The sequence below is a fragment of the Rhea americana genome, unplaced genomic scaffold (assembly GCF_003343005.1).
Source record: "Rhea americana isolate MKP2758 unplaced genomic scaffold, rheAme1 scaffold_422, whole genome shotgun sequence".
Classification (NCBI taxonomy): Eukaryota; Metazoa; Chordata; class Aves; order Rheiformes; family Rheidae; genus Rhea; species Rhea americana.
In genome coordinates, this window is record NW_028186560.1 from 280733 (window position 1) to 301242 (window position 20510).

Below are 20510 nucleotides of genomic sequence, written 5' to 3' on the forward strand. Positions count from 1 at the left end.
TGTCTTTACCCAGTAGTTTTTACTTCTGCCTAAGCCGCACACCTTTTCACTGCAGCATCATCAAAGTACACTGAGGGTGCCAAATGCACGTTTACTGTTTCATTGAGATCAGTGTAATGCTGCTTGAATGTGCAATTGCGTCACTCAGGTGTAATCTACTTGTTCTTATCTATTTTAGATCTCTGCATGATATTTAGATGAGTACAATTCCTCTAATGTCATTTGTATTCACAGATCAACTGAAAAAAACACATGTATTTAAATGATTTTGTTTCTTGAACAAGCAGGTAAGCTGATCGTGATCGGTTGCAAAGCAGTTGTAGTGAAATGGGCATAGTTTCAATGATCTCTAAGTCTTCGACAGTTCGTTCTTTACCTGGCAGTTCCATGTGCTCCATGATGCAGAGAGAGCCCTGAAGACTGTTGTAAAATATTGCTGTTAATTTTCCATTTTGGATATTTGAACTAAAAGACATATTAGCAGGGATTTTGGCAGAAGTCAAAATCAGCCTTACCAAAATCCTATCTAGTTCAACAGCTGTCTGCGAAAGTGGCCAGTGTGAGATACTTCTGGAAAAACAGAAAAGAGAACAAGCATGTATTGCAGTTGAGGGATCTTGGAAGTAAAGGTATCGTCTGCATATCTCATAGCCCTTAGTGGAGTTTTCTTCTAATAATTTGTTCAGTTTTGAACTCATAAAAGTTTAGTTATTGCAACTGCTTGCAGAATGGCATTCCACAGCTCTTGCATGTAGGGTTTTTCATTTTGTTTTGTTTTTAAGATAAAGGAATACAGGAGTTGTTACTATAGGAAATTTCTTATGAATTGATGAGGTAAGTAAGTAGAGAGGTGTGTATACTCTTTCTAGAGAAGCAAAAGAAAGGTAGGACCTTGAACAAGTTCCAGGTGAAAGCTTAGTTTTCAGAGCAGAGTGTTTACACTTTGCCTAAAGTAGCCTAAATCTGTTTAAAAATACTCCACATGCTTTTTTTCAGATGCTGATGCATGGTACAGACCAATTTGATGAATACCGAGCAATTCTCCAAATACCGTGGCATATTTACCATGGCATATTTAACTGCACCTTACCAGCAATAAGCATTTTCAGTGATAGAGCGCTTCCATAGAACTTTGAAACCCAAGATGGGGAGATACTTTCACACCCACAATACTTACTGGCACACTAATGTGGAGCCAGTGCTTACAAAGATGTAATGGTGAAATGACCAGAGTGAACTACTGAAATGTTTCTTTGGAAGCCGCACAGCCTGTGACATTTAGCTATAATGGAGTTGGAAGAAGATTAGCAACAGGATATTTTACTCCATTGTACACAGGAGAGCCTGTGCTAGAGTTTGTGTCTAAAGTAATAAAAGATCAGGCTTGATTTCCCAGTGCAGTTAAGCCTTTGGCTCTCTCAGGTTCCTCAGAAATTAATGTAATGAAATAAATCTGGAACAGCATCAGTGAAGAGTTTTGATTTCAGATTTCTGAGGTTAAGAAGTAGACATGCTTTGTGCCTCAAGCTTGCTACCTGATGGTTCAAAAATTCCTGTTAATTATGAATAAAATTATGACAATATCTAGTCTGCATCTTCTGATGTTTCCCTGATCAGCAAAATGATCCTGAAATCTTCAGATAAATACTTAAGAGATTTTCTATATGGTGATCTAGGCAATATGTTAGGAGTGTATTTAAGTTCTACTTTATTGTAAATATTAAGTATAAGCTAAAATCACAAGGTGCATGCACACTGGTGTTTTGGATTGCGTACCGTTCTGCTCTAGATCCCGTTGCTCACACTATCCACACTGTATTTATGCCAAGTATACAGTGTTTGTGCTATTCCCCTCCGGAGCGGAGTAACTTTAGCCTCTCTGAAGGCAGAATTTGAGTGGGAGTCAGTGGTTAAATTATCCCAAGAACTGCTATGAGATGCAGAATGGAAAGGATCTCAACAGATCTTTTTCCCACACTGCAAACCAGTGCTGCAAGTCTGCTGTGACAAGCCTTGGCCCCTCATGTGCTTTCACCCTGTTCCTTGTGTACTGAGATGGCTGCAGCTTCATGCTGTCAATGAGAAGGAGCAATAGACTGCCAGTGAGCATTAATGATACTAATTCCTAAAAAAACATAACAAATTGTTAAAATGTCTTATGGCTATATGGAGGCCATATAGCTTCAGATGGAATGTGTTGGGTGGGTTTGCATGAGTTTTTTGGGGGCAATTCTGCGCAATACCACTTAAAAAAAACTAGTTGAAAGACCTCTGTTAAGGTCTGTGGTGCCTTGAATAGTAAGCTGACAAGGGTCAGTTGTTCAGAGGAACAGGAATTTCTTCCTCAAGCATGTTGCAGAGACACTGTACACATGGTCTTTGAACACCATGGTACAGTTGTTTCTCAGTATCCTTATTATCTCGTGATTTCATTTGTGGAAAGAATGAGTAGTATRGTTTGTCATATATGGCAAGAGTCTTGGTAAATAAGAACGCTGCTGACATGATAAATAACTGCAGCAGAAACACCATGTTCCACTTACTGAGGTGCTCAGCAAACTGCATTTACCTGCCCAAGAACYGTAAGCATTTTCCAAAGCAAACAGTTTGAACATTGCAGTAAATGATTGCTTTGCTTTTCAAGGCGAAACTATTACAGAGCCCCAGTAAGATGCAGCCTCCCCAGCCATCAGGATGTATGAGACATTGTTCAATTTTTTGTTTAAAATGTGTGYTTAAATCTCCCAAAATTGTTTACATCTAGACTACTTTGAAATGTTGGACTTTTTTAAGAAGGGAACTGGAAATCRATAAACCCAGCTCAAAAAGAATCTTTCAGACTGTTCAGATTTTGGAGAAGATGCAGCTCAGAAAATGCTTAGGATAAGCTTCAGCTGTGAAGAATGGTTCAGGTCTGACATAGACTTAAAAGATCCTATAGTGTGTGTTTCTGGCTATGTGTTACRGGTTTGACACATGACATAGCCCCATCTCCATGTCACTTAAAACAAAAGTTGTGAGATGATGGTCCTGTTGGCAAGAAAAAGACCTAACAGGAAGCTGGGGAAAAGATGAGYTGACACCCTGCTAGTAAAAGGAAAATGCTTTAACCAACATGGGTTTTGTTCGTGACAGTCCTGCAATTGCAGCAAATGCAAACTGAGCTGGTTTCAACTAGTACTGACCCAGACTCATATCAAGGAAGCCTCTATGAAAAGGTCTTCTCTTTTCTGACATTAGGCAGCATGAGAAGGTTTTTAGACGAGTTCCCCGAAGATTTACGCCCTAGATAACTGTTGTGGCAGAGGCATCTGAATTTAGTAATCAAATTATTCAGGCACATAGTGAAYGCTGAATGCACTTTAGACAAAATTACTTTACACAGAATATTTCAGGACTAGGCCATGACTTGTTTGCTTGCAGATACCATTGCGTATTTGTCCTATGCTGTTGATGCTGTGTTAACTTCTGAGGAGAGACTAATTTTTTCATTACTAATTTTGAACAGTCATAGAATTTGTAAAAATGCAACTTTTCTGACACATCTGATTAATTTCAAAGCATGTTTCAAGAATCTGATTATGTATTTTTTGCAATGATTTCCCTGCAATAAAAGCCTTATTGATCTATTTAAAGAAAATTTTGTCTTTTCCGTTCATTTTATTTCAGCCAGGGTCTTTATGCAGCTATTGTAGGTGCATGTTTAATGCAAACAAATAAGCCTAGAAGGCCTGGCAGAATAAACTGGATTTTGGAGCCATTAACAACTAATTCTTTTGACAAAAAAACAATRCCTTTGTCACCTAAGATAAAACATTTTTGTACATCTCCCTTRTAAAATGGATTTCTGCTTTACTGTCCCATATTCTTATTCATACCATTCTATAGTTCCCAAACAGTTTGTCTGACTTCATTTTTGTTCAAAGCCCAATAGTCCATAGGTTAGTGAAACTTAATAAAACAGTGCTACGCAGAATATTTCATTAACTGTTTCCTAGTTGTAAGAGAAAAGCTTTTCATAAGGCATGTTCTGTACAAATGAATACCTCTTTTAGGCCTCCACTTTGGAGTTTTGCACAAGGGCTTAAGTGCAAGAAGCTAAGGGTTAGTTTTAAATGGCCACTTCTTAATCATCTTAAGTTTGGGAGCATATAGCCTTCCTTTCTCAAGAGCACTGTATTTCTCTTTTCACACTGTATTAGGTTTCAAAAAAAGGATTTGCTAGTATTGCCTCTCTCTTTTGTGTGTGGCAGTTGTGGGTCTCCCTCCCCGACACAAAGTTTAAACAAGCCAGGAAAGCTCTTAACACAAATCTCTCTTGTGAGAGACTTTTAAATTCTACAAAAATATCAAAACAGGTGAAAGACACCAATTGCTCTTAAACTGCATGGTTAAATTGCAGAACCTTATGCTATAGGATGCTGAAGATGTCAGAAGCTTGCATTATTCTGAAATGGATTAGGCTGTTTGAAGAAAGTACCTGCCAAACACTGCTTAGTCCCAAGATGTTGCCTCCGGTTGCAGAAGGTTCTGAACTGCAGCTTTATGGAATATGGGCAAGTATTGGAGGGAAGCAGCACTACTCATGTGCCCAGTAATGCACTCTTCCTTGGCTGTTTATYGTTTTCCACTGCTGGAGACAGAATGCTGAACACCAAAAAAAATTCGGGTTTCAAGGGTGTGTCAAGGGGGCTCGTAGGTTAGAGTGCTCGGATTTTGTGGTTAAAACAAGCTATCTCATGGACTCACAGCCCASCACCTCCCCTCAAATCCTTCTGTGTCTGCCTCAAGGATGAAAACTGTAAGGCCTAGTTGCAAGAGCATGTATTTATTACATGAKCCTTGCTAACACGTTCCATGTTCCTGTCCTGTTTTTGCTATAGTCAAGAAACACCCTAGATGCTTGACAGAAAAGTAGTTAAAGGACTCATCATAAAAAACAGAACAGAAGTAAGCAATCTTATCAACCAGGTGACTACATTTGTTTAYAACTATTAAAATGTCTGCTAAAAATATCACTGAAAATGAAGCTGCAAATTCTCATGAAAACAGGAGAAACTTGGGTTGTTTATTTTTTAATATAAGGGGGGGGTGTTATGTCTGGCATAGTTTTTCTATGTATATTTCTTTACAACCAACTTTCTTCCCTTGAGGAACCCCAGGAATATTTTTGGGTGCCCTTTCACCCTCCCTCAGAGGTCAGAGCCATTTCTGCCTCTCACAGCGCAGTTTTAGCTTTTGGCGTGTATATGTCAGTCTCTTACACCAGGTGTCAGTGTGCCTCACTTTTTGCTTTACAGAGCKTCAGGCTGGTTGTCTTTAGAAAACTACAGCTGTGTCAACTGAAAATTGCAAGGTATGTTACCAAGATTGGAGGTGAATCSTGTGCATGCACAGAGCCAACAGTGTAGAAAACAACCACCTTACCCACAGTTGCTTAGTTTTTTTAAAAAAATCTTGCCTTATTGACAGAATTGCCTCACCCTTACTCATTTTTAGAGTCTACCCTCCTGCAACGTATCCTGATTTGGAATGGAGAAATGAAAGAGGAGGTGACAGGCAATTTCCTGTGACAGGACACGTCCATGTGACATCTAACTGCACGATTTTTTTTGTATATGATCCCGATAGTCAATACAATCAGTCAAGGACAGCACCGCATCTGCAGCTTCATTACATGCAGCCGCAGTACACTGCTCAACCCTGAACTGCAGTCCTTGCCAGGGTAGTATCTTTTCAGGGAAAGGCTTTGCTATTAATTGTAGTTATAGGGCAGAGCAGTGGTGGGGCAGCACTGGATTTCTTGAGCAAGGGGTAGGGCATAATTTTCCAGCTAAGGGCAGAAATAGTGCTGAACCTTTATATCACTGAGATGTACAACCTTAGAAGCATGCTGCTGGGAAAGGAACCGCACAATCCTCTCCTGCACAGTCTTCCTCCCTAGGATCACCCTAGTGGAGTTACTTCTTATGTCTTTTAATGTTTCACCGCTGCCCATCATAAACAGTCATGTTTCCATTAAAAAAAAAAAAAAAAAAAAGTGTGATCAAGAATAATGGTGTCCGGGAACAGCAAATGCAAGGCATACTCCTTGAGGAGGGAACAAGCCATGAACTGAGGATGACCACAGCACAGGCAGTGCCCTCCCTGAGCAGGACACAACCCCACAGGCTCTGAMCGTTGTGGATAGAGCAGGGCACTGGTAATGGGCTCCATTAACACCGTCAGATAAGGTGAGGTCATGAACCAAGTCCAAGATGCTTCCGGGGGTTCAGTCAGAAGCAGTGGGAAATGAGGCCAGACAGGACTAGGAGACAAGGCTACAACACAGGACCAAGGTCCACCTAGGAGACAGGACTGGAGATAGCAGCACCTACAGCATAGCTTTGACAAGGACTAAGCCTAGGCCTAAATTWAGATGGAGCTCCTGGCACCCATTGGCAGAAGATGTGGGTTGAGGCCCCACATGAGTCTGGTCAGGGCAATCAAGGTCTGCTAGTGTCCTCAAGGCCCTAAGACATGACAAACTGTTTGTCCTGTCTCCATCTATCTGTGCTGGTCACTGTACAAGTACAAGAAGAAATGATTCTGCCTTTTAATTTAGGACAGGAGGAGAAACACACCAGGGTGTAGRAGGGCAGAGATGCTCAAAGTGTTTTGCACTGTTTGTGGAGAGAGTCTCATGGGATTGTTGAATAGGTCATTACTACTGCTCTGAGTCAAATGTAAAAAGTTAAACCTTGCCTCACTCTAAAAGCAAAATGGGCTGAAAATGTTTGTGGAAATCTCACAGTATTATTCTGACATACGTCTTCCATGAGGTCTTTAAAAGCAAAGCTATGTGCAAAATTGCTGCAGTCGTTTTAAATTTTGTTCTACGAATCTTTCCTGGTTTGCTACATTGGTGCCAACTACCTTTTTGCCTACATGSTTTCACTGAATACAGTGGCAATTTCTATGTTCATCAGTACTGRTGGTCAAGACAAGATGGCCAAAGGAAGGCTGTTTGCATGCTTCCATTGAATCTGACCGCAAAATGCAATGAAGTTTTGGCAGTCAGGAGTTTCTATCCTGAGTCAAACCACAAAAATATTGATTTCACATTTCTTAGAAATGTGAAAAATCTGACTTGTCTGAAGAATCTTGCTTGTCCAAATTACTGTCTCTGTCCTTATACAAATGAAAAAAAATTACAAACATTCACTAGTGAAGTATTTATTGTAGGRACAAACAGTACAGCCTCACGGGCTAATGCCTCGTGCTCTGTTTGCACTGTTTTTTCACAAGTCCCTGAAGGTAGAGGATAAGAACTTTTAACTCCAACTAGTTTTCACTTCCTGTTGTATAAAGCAAAAACCAAACACTTTTAGTCTCCTGCAGCTACAGCATAAATTACAGACTTTTTATTTACAAAGCTAGACTTTTTGTACACTTGGCAAATGCTTTAWCACTATATGATTTGCCTCTGTTTGCTTAAAGAGACCAGAAATCTCCTTTTATTTCAGCTGCTTATATGTATTTAAGCTGACCTTGCCAATGTGGTGATATTCATCATTCTCCACTCACAGATTCAGGCTTCTGGAGTCATCGTGAAGTCTTCCTACTGTCTTTTCACTTTATGGCAAGTCTTTTTAAAGGACAGAAAAAGGAGAAAGGGTGTGGGATGGTGCTGTAGTTAAGGTAAAAGTGTGAGAGCAGAGTCTAGTGCTGCTAATGTTTTTAACACTACTGATAAGTCTCAGAAATCTTTCCTGTCGGCTCACATTGTCATGAAGATACCTGCAGATTTTAGCAAACAAAGCATGAAATGTGTTCCAGTTGTATATTTTGTAGTATAATTAACTGCCTAGGTGTTGTTGTGCTTACACATCTTGAAGGAATGTGTGCAGCCAACACCTTTTATTGCTCTTGCTCTATGCTTTTTCTCAGTTTTCTCTGTTGCTGAAACAAACTCACTACTTGCCTCTCAAGTGTATGAAGAGTAAAAATTTAGATTACACCGAAGGTCCACATAGTACGGTATCCTGGCTTGGACAGTACCCATTAATTATCAGTTCCTTAAAGAAAGGGGTGAAAAGCAAGCTATATATKGTGATACTTCATGATACCACTGTAGAATATCCTTTGAGACTCTGGTARCCCGTGTTCAGGGACTCTCTTCCTGAGGAATGACAGTTTGTATTTAATAGCCATTGACAGATTTTTTTTTCTCTCATGAATTCCTTTCTGAGCTCATATAAACTTGCCGTAACATTCTGTAGRAAACAGTTGCACTGTATGATGCTGATGAACTGATACAGTGATTTTCATATAGTGATATGCTATATGAAATCCCACTTGCTGCTAGACTGCACCTACCCAGCTTGAGTTGTTTAGCTCTTGTGCTAGAAGAGACAGCTATTTGCCTTCTCTGTTCCTCCCATGATCCGACAGATTACTATCATATTCCTTCCCTCCTACCCCACTCATTTGTTTTTCAGTGTGAGCAGTTCTGGTCCCAAACGCCATTCTTTATCCTTCTCTTCTGTGCCTGTCTCTAGGTAGGAAGTCCAAAACTACACAAGATATTTAAGGTGARTGTCAACTCATCACAACATAATTTCGGGTGTCTAATTCTTTCATGTCAACTCATCACAACATAATTTCGGGTGTCTAATTCTTTCCTAATAACACCTAACACTATTTTGGGGTTATTTTTCTCCTGACTGTTCCTGTGTTCTGTAATTCCTTATCCTAGAGTTAATAGGAACTTCAGTTAACAAGTATAGGAAAATTTGATTTGATGTCCTTGAATTTACTTTCATAGAAATTATYCTGAAATTATTATAGATGCTATTATCTAAAACAGTTACATTGAGATTTGAATAAASCTCAATTATCAAATATAAAACAAGTATAACCTCTATGGATATGCTACAAAAAAGAAGGCCTAGAGAATAGTTTTGGCACAGACTAGCAGTAAAGGTATGATGGTTGCAGTATAGAAGTAAGGTGTGAAATCCTCTCCACCAGCCATGTGTGAAGCTACTRGAGAAGAAACCACCAAAGTGTTGGCTATAGGCAATGGCTCCAGCACAGGGATGCTCTTGTCTAAGTAAATTCTTTCCTTACATTGATGCTCCTTCTCCTACTTTTGGTCTTCACATTTTGTATGCATTAGACCCACCCTTCACTTCCAAGGACTCTGAAGGATTCGAGTTGCCCCAGTGTTAGCTTCCCCGAACATGTTAACAATAGCTGCCCTACTTTAGTACTTTGCTCAGCCTTTGCCAAAGTTCTCGTTTTCCCTTGACGACTCCACATAACTGCGGCTATTAGATCAGCACAGCTGGTTGTAAGCATGCAGCCCACTGCTCCCAGCAAACAATATACAAGGTGTGTGGGTGGACAAACTTCCTAGGAAAAGACAGATAACTGAATAGCATCTAGTGTTGTTCACCCAGCAAAGTCATCACTCCACCTATCCATAGGCAATCATCATTTCTTCACCCTTTCTTTAGGACCCTCAGCCTTGCCCCCAAAACTGTTTGTTCTGTTTGGCTTCATCTCCCTGGAMCATATGCACTCCTCTGCCTCGTACCTGCCACATACATAAAAAACAAAACAAAATCTGCCTTACACAAGAAGGTACATTATTCCCCAGATGGAGATCCAACCTCTTCTTCCTCCCAGGTGCAAATTAAACATAATAATATTTATCAATATCAGAATCTTCTTACCTCCTGCTCACATCTGGACCTCTCTCTGCTCCAAGGATTTTATTTGGACTTCATCTTTGCTCAGTACTGGTTTTATTTTCTAGCCAGAAGCTGCTGACTGCCTTTTAGTCACAACTGTTCCTGTTTTTTAGTGGCTTTGTCTCTGATAGTCTTGCATTTGGTCTTTCTTGTCTAGTGCATCCCTATTTTCCTCTCAGCCATCATGGGCTCCTCTTCCCACCATCTCTCCCTCTTTGTACAATTTCTTCTGCTCAGGCAGATTCAACTCTGCATTTTAATAGTGGCTCATTCCTATGAGCTGTCCAGTGAMGGATCAGGCCTCTCCTTGAGGCACATACTACTTCTCTGAAGTGCCTGTACACAAATGCACACAGCATGGGGAACAAACAGGATGCATTAGAGACCTGTGGGCAGTTACAGGGCTGTTATGTCATTACATGYGCAGAGACATGGTAGGATAGCTCACATGACTGGAATGCTGCACTGGCTGGCTACATGCTCTTTAGGAAGGACAGGTGAGGAGGGGGGAGTCACMCTTTGTGCGACAGAGCAGCTGGAATGTATGGAGCTCTGCCTAGGGATGGATAATGAGCAGATCAAGAGCTAACGGGAAAAGATGACAGGAAAGGTGAGTGACACTGTTGTGGATTTACTACAGCCCATTTGATGAGGAAGAGGTATCTCACCTGCAGTGCTGGGTCCAGTTCTAGGCTCTCCAATACACAACAGAYGTGGAGCTACTGAAGTGAGTCCAGCAAAGGGGTACTAAGACGATTAAGAGCCTGGAGCATCTCTCATATGAGAGAAAGGAAAGGCTATGAGAGCTGGGCCTGTTTAGMGTGGAGAARAGAAGACACAGGGGGATCTTGTCAATGCATATAAATATCCAAAGGGAGGATGTCAAGAGGATGGGGCCAGACTCTTTTCAGTAGTGCCCAGTGRTAGGACAAGAGACCATGGGCGTAAACTGAAACATAGGAAGTTCTGTCTGAAGATGAGGAAAATTTTCTTTACTGTTAGAGTGACAGAACACTTGCATAGGTTGCCCAGAGAAGTTGTAGTCTCCATCCATGGAGATATTCAAAAGTCACCTGGACACGATCCTGTCTRATGTGTTCTAGATGACCATGCTTGAGTAGGGGTTTTGGACTAGATAATCTCGAGATCCCTTACAGCCTCAATCATTCTGTGATTCTCCAGAATGTACAGGAGCCTGCACACCTTTGCAAATCCCCAAAGTTTAAGCGTTTAGTGTTTGTAAGACCTCCAGGTGCAAAAAACAAGACTTGCATCTCCATCCTTCCTGTTGCTTTATTGTTCCCCACAGATGACAACCCTGACTCATTAGCAACCTACCTTCCCTTTCCAGTCTTTAGGGATGCTCCCAGAAGGATGATAATACAAATGTATCAACTACCCCAATGAAGAGGATTCTCTGGAAACAAAAGATTTAAAACAAAATTTAAAAATCAAAGTGTTATATTTTAGGCTGCCTTTAGACTTTTATAATTCTTGTCTGAATCTTTAATATTATTTAACTAAATAACAAATAATAGTGATAAACTTGTTAACCTTGATCTTCTGTAGTGTTTGAACAGGCAGTCATTAGCATCATCTTTGTTTAACAGAAGTGAAGCTGAAGGGCAGGGAGCTRACCTAACTTTTCCACAGCTACCCCAGTAAGATAGAAATCATTAAACACAAATCTAAACATCCTGAACTCCAATCATCTGCTCATTGTGTCCCTGAAATTCAAACACGAATGAGTTTAAACCACACACTGTCAGCGTTAGGCAGAAACACCACTTGCACCCTCTGTCTCTTAAGCACTGTCTGCATGTTAGAGGTGAGGTTGTACAGAAGGGAGACAGGGAAAAGCTGAACACTCAGATCTGGAGCAATGTTTTCTTGCTTTCTTCTGTCGTGCAATGTGATATTCAGCACCCTCTTCGCTATGCTTCAGTTTTTGTCTGAAGGTAGGGCTCTGCAGTAGGGCAGACTGTACTGGTTCTTAAATAYGAAGGATGAGAGGAGGCAACAAGTGGAACTGTGCAAACAAAAGGAAGCAAGAAGCCAGAAGCACTTTGTCAGCYTTTGTCACCTCTACTGTTAATATGGCACATGTGGTTTCTGTAGCTATTGGTACAAGCCATGCAAAGTCAGGCTTAAGCAGATCCAAACTTCCTGCAAATTGTGTCATGTTTCTGGCACTAAGCTGGTCTCTGTACATGGTGGCCATGTCACTATGAGGAACTGACTCTGACAAACTCCAGCCTTCAGGTATGGTAGGTGCAAGGGACTCAGGGATCACCTGACCTTGCAAATGTGAATTGGAACAAGCTCAGCTCTCAAACACAGTATAAAATCAGCCTCTGAAGATCTGAGGATATGCTGTAGAATGCAGAATTTCACCAGAAACATGCGGAACAATCAAACAGGATTTTAAAATGCGTACTGAGAAGATCAGAGTTCCAGGTGGACTTGGGTACCTCCAGTACCAAATGGAAGAGAGTAGACACTGGGAGAGTGTTAAACAGCCCAGGACTTGCTGCTTGGCAGTGTCTGCGGAAATGCTGAGGAATGGACCAAGAGACAGCAGGTTGCAAAATGCAGATGTAGTCAGGCTGAAAGGAGCTTGATCTGCCTTCACCATGCAGATGAAGGAGCTGACATCAACTAGGGTGGGGAGGGAGATTATGCCCAGACGGGTGTGAYCTACAAGCTCCAGAGAATGTAAATCCTGTTTTGACATTTCTCTGTCCTGCAGCTATCCCCCATATCCAGGATTGTCTTAAAATTTCCAGCCGGGACTGAGCACTTAAAAAAATCAGTACTGCCAAGGAATGCACACTTTGCCGGTAGGGCTTTACTCCCTCCAAMTCTGATTTCAGGGACAGTGATTTGAAAGGCTGGGAACTCAGAGGTGAAGGTTTGTGATCTCCTGTGCTTGAGCCTAGAGGTCTAGGGAGACCATTTTGCAACCCTGTCAGAGCTTGGTGAGYAGCTGAGGTGGACCTTATTACCCCATCCCACCCTCAGTGTGCTGGAGGAAAGAAGGCTAGTTAATACTGTTATAACTGTAGCTTAAGSAGAAGCTATGATTAAGGTCCTTTGTTTATCTATTTTATTAAAGTTGTATTCTCTCCCTTTAGTAATAAGTAGTTTTAATATTAACTCATGTTTGTACTAGAATAAAACACAATATTAGTGCTGGGGTTTTTTCCTAGGCATTCAACTCTGCCGATCTTAGATTTTTCATAAGATATAATGAGATGATACTTGGAAGACTTCTTCATTTCACTTCTTTTTGATGCTTCAGGAAGTGAATACATCAAGCATGCTACAATGGGTACATCTCAATTTATTCAGTATTATAAAAAGTACAAATCAGTWTTACCAATTCCCAGGCACAGCTGACAGAAGGCTCTCCTTACCAGGATAAGCTAGAGGGTTCACTGTCTGAGCCCTTGAGACACATATATTTCTTAATACAAGAAATATATTGAAATGAAGAACATCTATAATCAGTATATAATTGACATCTCAGAGCATTAAAGGAACCYTTCTGTCTGGAAGATTGTTTTATGTGTGGGAAAATATAAAAATTGATAACATGCCTTACAACAAAAAATTTAGATTAAATAAACCTTACTCATATAAATCAGACCARTCAGTATGATATATCTAATAGGATAGGTCAGATGAATCCCACAASCTATTTTGAGCTTGAGAATCAACTTTTAGTCTTAGACGCTCTAGTGGAAAACAAATCCTTCAGAAAAAGCACTTTCAAACTTTGTGACTCAGACTTTAGCATGCATTGTCTCTGATGCCTAAGAGGGAAGAAGCCTTCAGGTCACATCAGTCTTTTTGAGATAAGGTGATTTGTAGAGTAATGGTAACCAACTGATTGATAACAAGAAGAATCCATGGGAACATTATAGACAAAAATTATGTTGTCTGACAATTAATCTGTTTGTACATTGGTAAGTAATTYACAGAAAATGTTGCTCATGAAGGAGCATCACTATAGCTCAATCTGTCTCCTTCACTACTTGGTTTCATCAGAGCAAGAACTTATTTCTTTTCCTTTCTTCTAAGGTAATTTCCAGCTATTTTTATTGTCTCTAATCTATGATCTTGTAGAAACCCTGGAAGTAGTCTAGCTTCTGTCTCCTGGGCCAGAGTTGTGCTGCGGCTCCTCTTAGGAGCTCCTCYGGCTGCAATGTGCCTCCGGCAGACCTGGGACTCCACAAAGGACTGCAGGYGGATCGCAGGAAAGTACCTAACTATACACCTTCTCCTCCCTAGGAGGAAAATAGCTGACTCTCTTAACACATCTGAMTTGTTGAATCTGTTGCTGTCTTCTAGAGAGTTTAGTATTTTATTTAGCTCTGAAGATTTTGTAATACTGTTGCAAAGATACATCATCTGTGTGGTCATCCAGATATAACAACTTCTATAATTTAGTGATACAATAAATAATGCTCTATTTTGATAATAAAAGTAAGTTCGTGATTTATCTACTTACAAGCATGTCTTCTAAATGAATCCATGCAATGATTGTTTTCACCAGGCCTCCTGGGTCTGCTTATATGAAAACATTGATTTTTATAAACTGAAAGAGGTCAAAAGATTATACACATAATAGAGAGGAGAAAACACAGCTCATCAGGGACTGCTGCTCACAGAACTGGGAACTATTTTCTTTACCACTAGAAATATTTTAACATGCAATTAAAAAGTAAACTATATAAAAACATTTTAAAAGTACAATTCTCACATTTCTAGCAGCCAAATAAAATGCACTTAAAGCCTTCTACTATCTTAAAAATATCTCTAGAGGAACTCAGTCTTTATTAAATTGGAGAAGACACTGTCAACAGACGGTGCCTAGTGTTGCTRAAGGGTTAAGTAATGATGGAGTGATGGAGTAAAATGTTACGTAAGCAATGCATGCATTCTCATAAAAGACCTTTAAAAACTTTACATACATTCTAAAATGAATCAATTATTCAAAATTAGTAATATTTCATTTAAATATCCACCCTGTATGGATTAAATAGATTAAATTCTTAACACTGAGAAAATCCTACAAGAAATAAGAGTCTTTTAGTCTCATATCTTTATTTGCGAAATAAAGCTGCRAAATAAACAGATAACTTTATTACTTGAATAGAATGGTGGACATGTGTGGATGAAGCTACTGGGACAAAAATATGTGTATCCAGAGTCCTATTCATGTCCAGATTACATCCTGCCTCACTGAGTACATCCCTTCAGCATCACTTTTCTTCTAGACTGGTCAACACAAAGGGTTCTTCAACCCAGCAAACCTGTCTCCCCTTGGCCTTCAYAGGTTAGGAACATTCACTTTCTTCAAAGACTTCTTCAGTTGTCTCTCCAGTAGTGACTTCTTCGCTGCTGTCTGATATGCTTGCTCGTGGACAAGATGGCAGAGTACATCCTAACCTTGGGCAGATATCTGTCCTGTTCTTCACCATCACCTGCTGGAGCTGCACATTCCAGGGCTCAATTTCTTTCTGGCACAAGGTGTTGCTGCCAAGGTGATGGGTTTTTTGCTTCTGTGAGCATTTCCTAAGGTATTTGATGTTTTCTCCAAGGAAGCAGAGCTTACAGCCAAAAGGATCTGCTAGCAGGAAGCGGGACCACTGCTTTTGGAGTTCTGCTTTCACCTGTGAGAGCAAAAGAATAGTCAGTTCACGATCACTTAGCCAGCTCGCTTAACTACMCTGCAGTCTGCTTATCCAAACGCTAGTTACAAAATGAGTAGGATTGTGGAGGTGCTGAGCTTTCTGGTCCTTGTGSTGTTTGTCACAACTGCTGAGGTCCTTGTAGGATAGAAACAGAATGCTTGTTTGCCAAGTCAGCCCTTTGAAGTTGGTCTTATAATCCCCTCCCCTCTTCACTATAAGGTAGTAAAGTCATTTGCAGCCTCTTAATCTCTGTAATTTTATATACTCATCATAATGTTGAGATCATAATGTTGAGGTTTTGGAAGAGCTCAAGTTCTTCATGAACTTCAATGTTTATAGCCTGATGAAGTGAGGAGGAGGAAAGTCTACACACTGGGGAAGTGAGGGCCATTCTACTTTCCCCGAGTGTTATGCTTGGATATCTGATTTGTTTTGTTAAAGCTTTTTACTTGGCAGCCTGCTTGAAATCTGCAGCACTGAGTAGCCTGCTATGTGCATGTCGCCAGCACTGCAGAAGGAGGGCAGGCTTGGGAGCCAGCACAGAGGAACAGGACATGCCCCTGCTTTGAACAGGAGCAGTATTCCCTTCAGCCTGAGAAAGCTCACTGRAACAAGGAGCTAGAGGGCCGAAAGAGCAACTTTTAACTGTTGATAAGACATTAGTAATTCTGTGTCGTTCATAAATGATAGAGAATTACTCCCGTASTGCAGGCAGTTGCCAGTTCTCTGTTTTGTTTAAGTAGTTCAAAAATTGCCTTAGGTTTCTTTGTTAAGTGGTAGGAGCTTCTGCCCTGCCTCTAATACAGAGCCCATCTCATTTGTTTCCCTGATGCCTTTAACAAGAAGGAGTCCAAATTCATGTATTTGTTAGTGAAGTATTTCTGTACATGTGCACTGTGTATCTTGTCAACAGGCTGTGCCAGGATGTTGAATAGTACTGATGTACCATGTCTGCTTATGGCAAGCAGTGAAGATCTGCACTGTGAATGTGCACAGACAGGGGCTGAACCTTGCCGCAGGAAACAGGGTGGCTTCTGTATGTAACACAAGGTCTGTTCACGGGGAAGCAGTGCATTTACATGGAACACGCATTAAAATTATTATTATGTTTTTTCACTCATGTTCTTTGTTAGAGGAGAAATGGTAAGCTATTGGGAAAATAATTTCTTGAGGTAATTATAAATACAGATATATACTGTTGGTATATAGGTATGCTTGGGTTATCTCTCCTAGCCTTCAGATATTAGTCTAGGAGAGTATTGCAGATCTACTATTGTTGAAGGCAAAACAATTACTCTGAGAAAGTTACACCAGAGTAATTAAAACCACAATGCTACCTGTACCACCCTCTGGAAGTGCCCTTTTCTTCCCACTGGGTATAAGGGAAGTACAGACAACAGGCTTTAACTTAGAAAGCTATTAGACATTTGACATTAAATGAGATGAAACTCACAAAAAAAAAMCTCATTTCTTCAGATGGGTCTGTGGCAAGTCAGTCCAATAATGCAGAGAATGCCTGCAGCTGTGACACTGGTGAAGGCTAATAGTACACTTGGCTGTAGTAACAGAGCAGAGCCAGCAGATCAAGGAAAACGGTTATTCTCCTTTAGTCAGCAACTGTTAGWCCACATCTGAATTCTGCATCTAGTTTTGGGCCCCCATTACAATAATAATTTTGATAAACTTGAGTAAGTTCAGCAGAGATCAGGGCTGGAGAACATGCGCTTTGAGGAGACGCTGAGAGAACAGGGTTTGTTCAGCCTGGAGAAGACAAACTTTCAAAGAGAGCCTAACGCACCTGTCTATTACCTGCAAGGGGGTAATGGAGCAGATAGAGCCAGATTCTCTACAGAGGTTTGTGGTAGAAACACAAGAGACAAGGGATCATAGATTGAAATATGGAAAGTTCTAACTGGATATATGGAAAACATGTTTCCTCATAAGAATGGTGAAGCACTGGAGCGGGGAACTGGAGAGGTGATGGAATCTCTGTCCTTGGACTGTGTCTAAATTCAGACTTCGCCCTACTTTGAGCAGGAGGTTGAACCTCCTGAGGTCCCTTCCTTCCTGAATTATTCTTTGATTTCTCTGCCACTGTTTCCTTGCACAGCAATCATGAATGATCTGCTTAAGTGCTGAGAAACTGAACCTCTGCTTGATGCTTGAAGCTGACCAGGAGACAACCTCCAGCAAAGGAACCCCCTCACATCAAGTTTTGGGATGCTCTGAGGAGTATATGTATGAAATTATTTTTTCAACTTGTTGCTTTCTAAGATATTGAAGTACCCCAAATTTCACAGCTTCACATGGATTTTAGGGTTAAGGGGGAAAAAAAAAAGGTTTATCCAAACCAGACATGAAGTCTGGGATTCCATCTGATGATAGAAAAGTGAAATTTAGGCAGCTGAGCATAAGCATATATGGGTGTTTATACACCTCTGGATATCCAAGGCATCCACAATGCCAAGCAATAATCYGGGCTGCAGTGGAAATAATTTTCATTTGAATCCAGACCTGTAAGAGATAGATCTTGCTTCTCTCTTTGTACAAAATGATTACATGAATTTAAAAGAATGCAAATATGCTCTCAAATAACCAGTGCTAGTTGGCATTTTCATCATGTTTRATGTCATAATATATTTCACTAATTAACTAAAAACTTTTTTCATCGAGTCTCTTACCTCTCCGTTAGCAAAGCAATATAAAATTGCTACGAAAAATCCCTGTAAGAAAAAGAGAAGACAAGAAAGAATGTCAGCTCATACAGGAAATACCAGTTTCTGAAGTCTTAATTTAAAGATCACATTAATATTAAAACCATAAATATAAGAAAAGCATTGCTTCCTTGATTTTCAAGGAGGAAACTAATCGCCTGTCTTCATCGGTTACTGAAATACCCATTAGCTTGTTCTTTTTATGTTTTCTTAGCAAATGTGGGGAACATTTGCAGGTATTTTGGTGCAGATGCTCAAGAATGGAGACTCTCTAACCCACTTGATCTTTATTTTGCTACTACATAAATATTTTTTCAAACAACTTCTGTTGCACAGCAAATGTTGCTATTTCTAGGTCTGGTAAAACATCCAAAAATGCAGTTTGGTGTACGGTATTAGTCATGCTTTTGTTTGAATTTGGTAATGCAACTACCCAAAGGAATATCATTTTGATAATTCAAAAAAAAAAAAGTTAATTTATTTTTGCAGCTCTATAAAAGGTGTTTTGACTGTTTTCATATATCATTTCTCTTTTAAAATTGATTTAAGCAAAGACAGGATAATAACAAATAGGCCTTGAAAATCTAGAAATAAAACTTGTTTTAAGTGAACATAAACATTACCCTTCCCATTTTTCTCCTTTCTGGGTTTGATCTCAAACCAAAACAGCTTAATGTGTAAATCTTAACCTAACAGTCTGGCACAGATTCATGAATTAATTGCAGATGCTTCAGGAAATAAATTTTCTTCAGGATATCTAAACACATTTAAGACACAGGGTCTGGTGAAGAGAATAAACACTGTAGAATGTGAATCTCAAGGATATGTTCGTATCACAGGGAAAAGGGGTATCATAATCAGATGAAATAACATTGACATCATTCAGCTGTATTCACACTCTCACTTTTCCAGAATTGTTCCTGTTTTTCTTGGAGAAAAGATTGAGGTAGACAGCAGCTTCAGTATTTTTCTATTATAGCTAATGTTAACCTATAGCATTTAGAACATAGAGTTAGTTTTTTAGTAATTCTGGAAAAGTCAGAATCATTATTTTGTTAAGCAGAAGTGAAGTAAGCATGAAAAAGAACAGTTCCTCTATATACAACTGGAAATCAGGACAGGAGAAATAGCAATTACTTTTTTTTATTATTATATTTCATGTGTTACAGGTAAATATACTGTTTTCCATTGTTACGGAATCTTCTGGATCAGATGTTTCTAAAATGTTCAGAAGGATTTCTAGGAAAGTAGAAGAGTCAGGTTCTGATCCCTAGGTTGGACTCCTGTGTTACTGGGCAGCAACATCTTCATAGATCAGAGCACCACTTACTTAAATACTACAGCAAGAAGTGCAAATGGGATTGCCAATTTCTACATAACTCCTTCCATGAAGAACTAAGGTATACAGGGAAGGTAAATATAAAACAGCAATGTAGAAGGCACGCTCCCATTCTGAAGCTGCTTCTTGCCCTTAACAAAATAATTACTGGGAAAAGACAGGACTATTCTGAGACTAACGAGGATCCCGCAGAAGTCTAGTTTATCAAAATAATCAGTGGTCTGGAGTGCGTGCCCTATAAGAAGACACTGATGGAGCTGGGCTTCTTTAATCTAATGGAAAGAAGACTAAAAATGGGTGAAAAAAATTTAAAACATCCTACAGCTATTTAAAGGTCAGCTACAAAATGATGGCAACAGCTCTCCGTGGCAGTGCTAAAGGACAATAGCCACAAGCTGTGGCCTGGGAAGGGCTTACCAGATATCAGGAAAAGCTTTTTCACCTGGAGTGTAGTGCAGAACTGTAATAGGTCGTGCAGAGAGGTTGTGAACTCACCATTCTCAGAGGTTTTCAAGAATAAGGTAGATAAAGTCATGCCTGACCTGATCTAGTGGTAGGTACAGTCCTGTTTGAGTGGGAAGTTATGGTAGAGATTTCTAGAGGTCCCTTCCTATCAATGGCTTTATGATTCTGTGAAACTGTACTACTTTCATAGAAAGAAGTAGAAAAAAACAAGGAAAAAAAAAAACAGATTCTGAATTTCAAGTTTTTGACAGAGGACAGACCATAAAAACCCTTTTTATCTGAAGTTGCCCACCGGTTAGACTGAACAAGGAAACAAATCAGTCCCCAAGAGCATTTGCAGGCCTGTGAAACCACTGCAGTTTGATTGAAAGCTATTGATACATTGTTTACAAATATTTTGTATTTTTCATTCAGGTCAGTGAGATAAGGTGACTTATCAGGCTTGGACTGAAAGTAATGTTCTCATAAACATGTTTCTATTTAGTTAATGAGCAATAGCTTATTTAGTGCTTTTATAGCATAATAATATTTTAGCAACAATTTGATCTCTAATAGT

General features: G+C 39.9%; 1 protein-coding gene across 1 annotated transcript in view; it reads right to left on the reverse strand.

The window, feature by feature from the left end:
- Window positions 1-14845: 14845 nt before the first annotated feature.
- Window positions 14846-20510, reverse strand: part of GLP2R (glucagon like peptide 2 receptor) — a 35948-nt gene continuing 30283 nt past the window's right edge. Inside the window, exons 12-13 of the mRNA XM_085315219.1 lie at window positions 18118-18159; window positions 14846-15415 (exon numbers count right to left, since the gene is read on the reverse strand). Coding sequence (XP_085171345.1) covers window positions 15080-15415; window positions 18118-18159 — 378 coding nt within the window. The 3' untranslated portion in view covers window positions 14846-15079. The remainder of the gene's footprint in view (window positions 15416-18117; window positions 18160-20510) is intronic.